General features: G+C 40.0%; 1 protein-coding gene across 1 annotated transcript; it reads right to left on the minus strand.

Annotated features, from left to right (window-relative positions):
• Positions 1 to 713: 713 nt before the first annotated feature.
• Positions 714 to 2427, minus strand: LOC103419244 (large ribosomal subunit protein eL24z-like). The gene is made up of 3 exons (XM_070823489.1): positions 1898 to 2427; positions 1633 to 1781; positions 714 to 1041 (listed from the first exon to the last, which is right to left on the minus strand). Exons 1-3 carry the CDS (start codon positions 2084 to 2086, stop codon positions 888 to 890), a joined length of 492 nt encoding a protein of 163 aa, XP_070679590.1. The 5' UTR covers positions 2087 to 2427; the 3' UTR covers positions 714 to 887.
• Positions 2428 to 7986: the final 5559 nt, after the last annotated feature.

The following is a 7986-nucleotide window of genomic DNA, read 5'->3' on the forward strand; positions in this document are numbered from 1 at the left end:
TATTAGAAGATAATAAAAACATGGGAATAAGCATATAATGCGTGTTCACTAAATATTTAACAAGTATCTTACAATTTATTGAAAAAATAAAATAAAATACAAAATGAAAGTTATTCATTACATGTCTAAGTGAGAATTACGACCTAAGCAGGTGCCTAGACAATTTGGACGAGCGCCTAGGCAGTCTATCCGGGCACTTAGGTAGGTCGAGGCGCCTTTTTTTTATTTTCAAACATTTAGAGATTAATCGAGACGGTGACCAGCCGCCTAACTCCTATGTGGGGGCCTAGACGGCGCTAGAAGAAGATTTTTAGAACAGTGAGCATTCCACACACATGTAACACACACACCTCCACCATTTGGAGCAGGAGCTGAAACACCTTGTGTGTCTCTCTTTGATCACATAGGCCTAAGAGCAGATTGTGGAATGTTACATCCTTCTTCCCAAAAACCATCTAAATGCATCAAACTAATTTGCTTCCATCACATATTCTCATATCAAATAAAAAAAATATTTGGCACAATAATCAAACTACAGGCAAAGCAGCCGTTTTCTTTACGAACTCAAATCAACAAGCAGTAGCAGATTAAGAGTTGGATTCCCCCAATCCGGACCAAACCTACACCAGTTTCCAATGTTCTAAGAAACCAAATTCATTTTACTTGTAATACTCAGAGGCTTCGCACATAAAAACTTAAAGAGGATTGAAATATAAACAATAAAACTTTCACTATTGCAATCGAAACCCATCATGAAGATCCAAAATTGTAGTGGCCAAAAATGCCAATATCGATCCATACAAAAATTGTAAACCAGAAAAGACTTGGAAGTGTCAGAGCAAAACAAGAAGTAGAGTAAACTGTTAAGATGGGAGGAGGAAGAAAACTCATCGCTTTCCACCACCACCTCCGAGCTTGGCAGCCTTAGGAGCAGCAGCCTTGGGCATGTTTCCCTTGGACTGACCCTTTGACTTGGACACCAATTCAGCCTTCTTCACCTTCTTCTCATCCTTGGTCTTCTTAATCCTCTCCCTAATTTCACTGCAAAATTCACACACAGACATAAATGACCAACCAGGGTCCCTGTCGAACAAAACCCAAAACTGAACTTCTTGTCCTAATCAATTGGTTCAATTTTTAACAAATACACATAAATATTAAGGAGCAACAGGGCATGTTGAACAAAACAAATGATTGACCAACTTAAGAGTGTCTGGGAATGCTTCAGTGAGGCTAACAGCGCTTCTAGATGCCAAAAAGACCTCTTAACAGTATTTGGGCAGAAATAACTACAAGTGCTATTGAATTCTGAATGCGGTGTTTTTCTAGGCCTGGTATTTTAATTTAAATGTTTGTATGCTTCTAATAAACGTTCTTCTAACAGAAGTGGTTATGAGCAGAAGTTTGCAGAATCATTTCCAAACGGCTCTATGATCAACTGATTCAATTCACAACGCATAGTTAGCATAAGTAACAAAACCCTAAACCCTAATTTTCAAAATCTTAATCAATTGATTCAATTTATAAAAAAATAAAATAAAAAACGCATTTGAATGAACAATCAAAAAGCCTGTTGCATAAAACCCAGAATCCATTTTTATCAACGTAATCAATTGATTAAATTAAACATACCGAAGAGCCGCCTCACGGGCAGCGTCACGAACTTCGGGCTTTTCAGTCCTTCGCTTCTGGATAACTTCCAATGTGGCACCAACAATGGACCTCGAATAGGGCTTCTTGGTCGAACGGCGCCTCTTCTTCACAGATTCGGCAGCAATATCCTAAACAGAAAATCACATCACAGACAGGTGAGCTTACAACAAAACCCTCATTCACCAATCAAACAAATGAACGATTCAAACCAAACCACAGCGTTTAATGGAAGTTAGGGTTCTACCTTCTTGTGTTGCTTCCGGTACATGGCGGTCCAGGTGAGCTTTGAAGGCTTGAGGCGGTTGTGGAAGTACCTTTTGCATTTGGAATTGGCGAAGAGGAAGACCTGGGAATCGGAGCGGATGAATCGGATTCCCTTTCCCGGGTAAATCTTGTCGCCGCTGAAACGGCAGAGTTCCGTCTTCAGAACCATGGCTGCGCCTCCGCTGCTGCTGTGCTGAAGTCTGCCGCCGCCGCCGCTGCTCGCTCTCCTCTGCTAAATCTTCGACCTGTCGAAACCCTAGAACCCTAATGCTTCCCAATTTAACTTCCAACCGCCAAAGGCGCTCGCGGTTTCCCCCGCTGAATACGATGTCGTTCAACTGTTTGGGCTGTTTTGTAACGGGTTGAGCCCAGCCTTTCGCTTATTTCTCTGGGTCCAACGTTTTTCTTAAGGCCCAGCCCAATTTACTAACTTGGATTTTCCCTGTGACTGACACTCAGCCGTCAATATTTTGTGAGTCCAACATACGTAGACGGTTCAATCACTCACGCACATGTAGACAACTGTTGTAGCATACTTATGCATATGGAGCGTAGAATTGTCATTAGCCAATATCCATTAAATTGATGAGGCGAGTAAAAGAGATGAGTTAGGTTTAGGCTACGTCAAGGGTTCAACATACAAAGATGGTTCAATCACTCATGCGCATGTAGACAACTGTTCATAGCACACCTCTGCATATGGAGCGTAGAATTGTCATTAGCCAATATCCACTTAATTGGTGAGGCGAGTAAAAGGGATGAGTTAGGTTTACACTACGTTAAGGGTTCGATCTTCTCCATAAGCAAAAAATGCACTCAATTGTCCAGATCACGTATTTTTCTCAGGAAAATGACTAATATGTTAAACAATTTTATAACTAACCCTCATGGGTTGTAGTTATAAGACCATAAATCTTGCACCTAATCCATTTCTCCTGACAAAACAAAACAATCTCTAAATCTAAACCACTGTACAACAAAAATATTTAGCATCAAAAAGTCGGAGGTTTTACTTGGAGTTAATACTAGTTTGGTTTTTTATGTTTCGTTCGCGGTTTTAGTAACTACAGACAGCTTAGCCAGAAGACCACATATTTGGAGGTATAAGCCAACTCCATCGATCACAGATTCTCTTGTGAGTAAATCCAGTTTCCTGCAAACTCAAACGAGTAAAAGACTTGTCAAAACACATCTTAGAAAGAATGAGAGAGAAATCGCTGCATAGCTAATGTGCATATGTACCTTCATGTGGTACTTCAACCTCTGAAATTTTGAAAACATTGGATTGTATGTAGCAATGAGTGAGGGAGAGAGACCAACGGCTAAGATGTGGTTGGGCCTGTACTTCTCCACCCACGGCATGTTGTAGGTTGACGCCATTGGCGTTGCCATTTGACACAGGCCGCCCGGAAGAAAAAAGGAAAGGTCGTCCAACAACCCTTTTTTGCCTTTCCGCTTCGAGAGGGAAAATAGTCATTCTGCTGTTTATGTGGATGGGGCTGGAGAATGTCGTGTTTCCTGTTAAGTATAGTCGATTTGGATTTCAAAGGATTTTAATTGACTATTTCTATGTGATAAATTTTAAAAGATTTTAAAAATTCTAAAATTTCATATGGATTTTAACATTTTATATGGTTTTTATTATAAATTCTGTGAATTTTTTAGGATTTTGAAAAACATCATACCCAAAACCATGGGATTATTTTTAATGAAATCATGTGGTTGGGATTAACCTCTCCAACACTGTATAATTGAAACCCTAATGTTTTGTATCCATGGCCACATTGCAAGCCTTAATACCGGAATCCAAACCCACCTTCACCGCGAACCCATGTCCTTGCTCCCTAACCTCAGCATTGCCCAGCCGAGCACACACACACTTATCCAGATAATAAAAATAAAGAAAATAAAAATGTGATTGTGATCAATCCATTACAATCGGACGCGGAACAGAAGACATGATGCAAATCGCAAGTGCAAAGGCAGAGAGAGGATATTATGATTAGTTATAATGTCAACAAGTAACAAACTGTAGCTCGATGATCTAGAGGTGGAGTATCGTTCTCTTGCTCACACAGTCACACTGTTAATGAGATCACTTGGATATGCAAATTATTTGGTGCTCTTGGTTTCAAGTTGCCTATCTTTCCTAAGATTTGTCCATTGCTTTCACTTCCAACCAAATATGTGGAGATAAATTATCACTATATGAGAGAGCTCGTTCTTGCCAAACTTCTCATTGTGCAATTTGTCTGCAATTAGGATTGTTTGTACCATATTTGATCAATCCCGAAACTATTGAGCACCGGTCAATGTTACACTGTCAAGGACCCAGAAGAGTTTCCCTCCAATCAGAAGGCCAATCAAAGCTCGACACATGTCGACATCAGAAGCCAATCATAGCGCGACATGTGTCAACATCAGAAACCAATCACAACACTGAAGGGAAATCTATGAGATTCATGTATGGGATTTCTAAATGACTATCATGCATATCCAAAACAATTATGATATACGAAAGCAGCGGAAGCATTTATAACATATTATCAAAGCTATAGTCATGCAAATCCCCTTCAAGGTTCATAGGTTTATATATAATGCATCAAAACAATTTATAGAATCAAGAACAAAGTGAAGGTTAGTCTTATACCTCTTGATCTAGACTTGAGACCAAGGATGGACCACCTCCAAGCCCTTTGCTCCTTGAAATCCTTGAGCCTAGCTTCCCTCCTTGCCTCCTCCACTTTGAAAGAATGAGTGCTCCTAGGTTCTCTTCAAGTTTCCAAAGTAGGAAACCTCTAAAGATCCTCACCCACTAGTGTAGTGAGAAGGATGAAGGAATAACCAAAAGGGTGAAAGATTGTTAGCTAAAACACCCCAATGGTGGCCGGCCCTTTGATGTGTTAGAGAGATTTTTTCTTTTGCCTCTTTGTTGTTTAAACACTTCAAAAAACCCTAATAAACTTTATCACTATAAAGTTCCTTATATAGACAAAAGAAAACCTAGTCAACACTTGACTAAATATCTCTCCTTCCCCACATAATATGGCCGGCCCTCTTTGTGTTGTTTGGGCTTTGGGCTTTCATTAATTTCAAGTCATCCTATGCTTGAATAAAAGCCCAATGGGTTTAGGCCCAATGGGCCCAATTAAACCCGAACGTTTCTTTAAGCCCAAAACGATCTTTATCGCTTTTATGATTTCTTTAGACTTTTCTAAATTAATCACAACACATAATTAATCCAATTAATTGTTTCCATCATCCATTAGTTACTCACCACAATAGTGTTTTGGTGAACAGTCTTTTAGGTTCTAATTAGCAAGGCAGTGAGATGATTGGCATCAATCAAATTGCTTATATTTAATTCAATCACTTAGTGAATTAAAACTTCATTTTAATTCACCTTTCTTCTTTGACAACTACATTTAATCATCTAGGAGAACTCACAAGCTATGAGTGACATCTAACCATATGTTATAGCTACCCAAGCTAATGTAGAAGTTTATTCGAAGAACCTAGTCAGTTGGAATTACAATGTAATTCAATCCTTCTCTAATACAATACTCTCAATCACATCATTAGGGTATGGATATATTATGTCAAACCCCTAATGTGATTATTCCTTCATATATGATTCGTTTGAGTCATATAGGAACGCTTTCCATTCAATACGCTCGATACTTCGGCCGAAGATTCCCGAATCATATCTTAGAGTATTATTCCTCTCTTATCGAGGATTAGAGATTCCTTGTTGCGCATACACTTGCCTTCATGACTAAGTGGCTTAACCCCAATTATGCCGTGGACACCCTCGAATGGGGAGACTTTGACATAATCAAAGATTAAGTACTTAACCACAAGACAACGACGATGCCTCAGGTCTAAGGATTACTTACATCTTTCCAACCATTAGAGTTACTTGCTTGACATGTGAGTAGACCTCCATGCAAGTACTCTCGTTCGATTGTGTTCAGTGAACTCATTCCCCTAATGAGCACCTACATACTTGTCTTAGCGTCACAACATGAATGGGATGAGACTTTCCATCCTTCCAATTGAAGCAGACATAGTATGTACCGGTCTACGCATTGTCAGTATCCCTCCGACAATCCAACGACCAGGAACCTTTTTGGACATTTGGTTATGTGAAGAAGGTCTCTGTAGTCTAACATCATTAGATTACTTCTTCAATCGATCCACTGTCCATGGATACACTATTTAGGACATATATCGTTTATTGAGATAGTCCTAATTCGTGTCTTTGCCATTTGATGTATAAGAATCATCCATACATCGATTCATTTGTCCTGAAAGGTTTCTTCCAAAGATTGACTTTCAGGGCATATTTCCAACAAACACGACACGTGTCAATGTCAGAATGAAACTAGAAACTCTCTTCTATAAATAGAGATCATTCTCTCACAATATTTCCTAATGTCATTTGTATTAAATCATTCACTAGTACTCACTAAAGGAGAGCTTGAACCTATGTACTTGTGTAAACCCTTCACAATTAATGAGAACTCTTCTACTCCGTGGATGTAACCAATCTGGGCGAACCACGTAAATCTTGTGTTTGCTTCCCTATCCCTATCCATTTACATACTTATCCACACTAGTGACCGGAGCAATCTAGCGAATGTCACAAACTTAACACTTTATGTTGTACCAAAATCTTCACTGATTTTGTGCATCAACATTTGGCACCGTCTGTGGGAACGACATTTATTCCCACTCTCTTTAGCTTTGTTAAGCTGGTTTCCACCATTCGTACACTCTCTTTTGACCAGGCATCCCTTTCCAACATGGGGAGCGAAGGAAGCCACAACACACAGAATGACACCTATCTTGCACTTAGTGTGAAGCAACGAAAGAAGGAACAAAAGAAGTTTGCTCTTCAGGCTAAAGTCGATGAGCTGGAGGCTCAGAACAACAAGATAGCGATGAAGAATGAGATCCTCCAAGAGCAGTATGAGAAGGTCTTCGAGATGCTCCACGAGGCTAGATATACTAAAACACACAAGCTTGTTTGTACCATACTTGACCAATCCTGAAACTATTAAGCACCAGTCAACGTTATATTGTCAAGGACCCAGAAGAGTTTCCCTCCAACCAGGAGGCCAATCACAGCGCGACACGTGTCGACATCAGAAGCCAATCATAGCGCGACATGTGTCAACATCAGAAGCCAATCACAACACGACACGTGTCAATGTCAGAATGAAACTAGAAACTCTCTTCTATAAATAGAGATAATTCTCTTACAATATTTCCTAATGTCATTTGTATTAAATCATTCAATAGTACTCACTAAATGAGAGCTTGAACCTATGTACTTTTGTAAACCCTTCACAATTAATGAGAACTCCTCTACTCCGTGGACGTAGCCAATCTGAGTGAACCACGTACATCTTATGTTTGCTTCTATGTCCCTATCCATTTACTTACTTATCCACACTAGTGACCGGAGCAATCTAGCGAAGGTCATAAACTTAACACTTTTGTTGTACCAAAGTCTTTGCTGATTTTGTGCATCAACATTTGGTGCCGTCTGTGAGAACGACACTTATTCCCACTCTCTTCAGCTTTGCCAAACTGGTTTCCACCATTTATAACTCTCCTTTGACTAGGCATCCCTCTCCAACATGGGGAGCGAAGGAAGCCACAACACATAGAATGACACCCCTCTTGCACCTAGTGCGAAACAACGAAAGAAGGAAGGAAAGAGGGTTGTTCTTCAAGCTAAAGTCGATGAGCTAGAAGCTAAGAACAACAAGATAGCAATGAAGAATGAGGTCTTCCAAGATCAGTATAAGAAGCTCTTTGAGACGCTTCACGAAACTAGGCGTACTCACGTTAGCTCGTTGCCCCTATGGACATCAACCATCATCTGGGTGCCCCCCAACACGGAGGGTCACGTCCCTTCGACATGAGTATCCCTGATGAGGAGTGAGCTAATCATCAAAACATTGATCAACATGAGACTTCTTTCAACCCAGATGCTTCGACTTGAAGTAGAAGAAGTGGAAGAAGACACCTCATTGCAGAAGGGTTGGAAGGATCAAAAGC

Source organism: Malus domestica, chromosome 06, assembly GCF_042453785.1.
Source record: "Malus domestica chromosome 06, GDT2T_hap1".
Lineage (NCBI taxonomy): Eukaryota > Viridiplantae > Streptophyta > Magnoliopsida > Rosales > Rosaceae > Malus > Malus domestica.

Excerpts from the sequence above, each read along its gene's own strand:
- LOC103419244 (XM_070823489.1), bottom strand. The coding sequence starts at position 2,086 with ATGGTTCTGAAGACGGAACTCTGCCGTTTCAGCGGCGACAAGATTTAC. Across the intron at positions 1,782-1,897 it reads ACCGGAAGCAACACAAGAAG|GATATTGCTGCCGAATCTGT; the intron begins GTAGAACCCTAA and ends TTTTCTGTTTAG. Across the intron at positions 1,042-1,632 it reads GCCCGTGAGGCGGCTCTTCG|TGAAATTAGGGAGAGGATTA; the intron begins GTATGTTTAATT and ends TGAATTTTGCAG.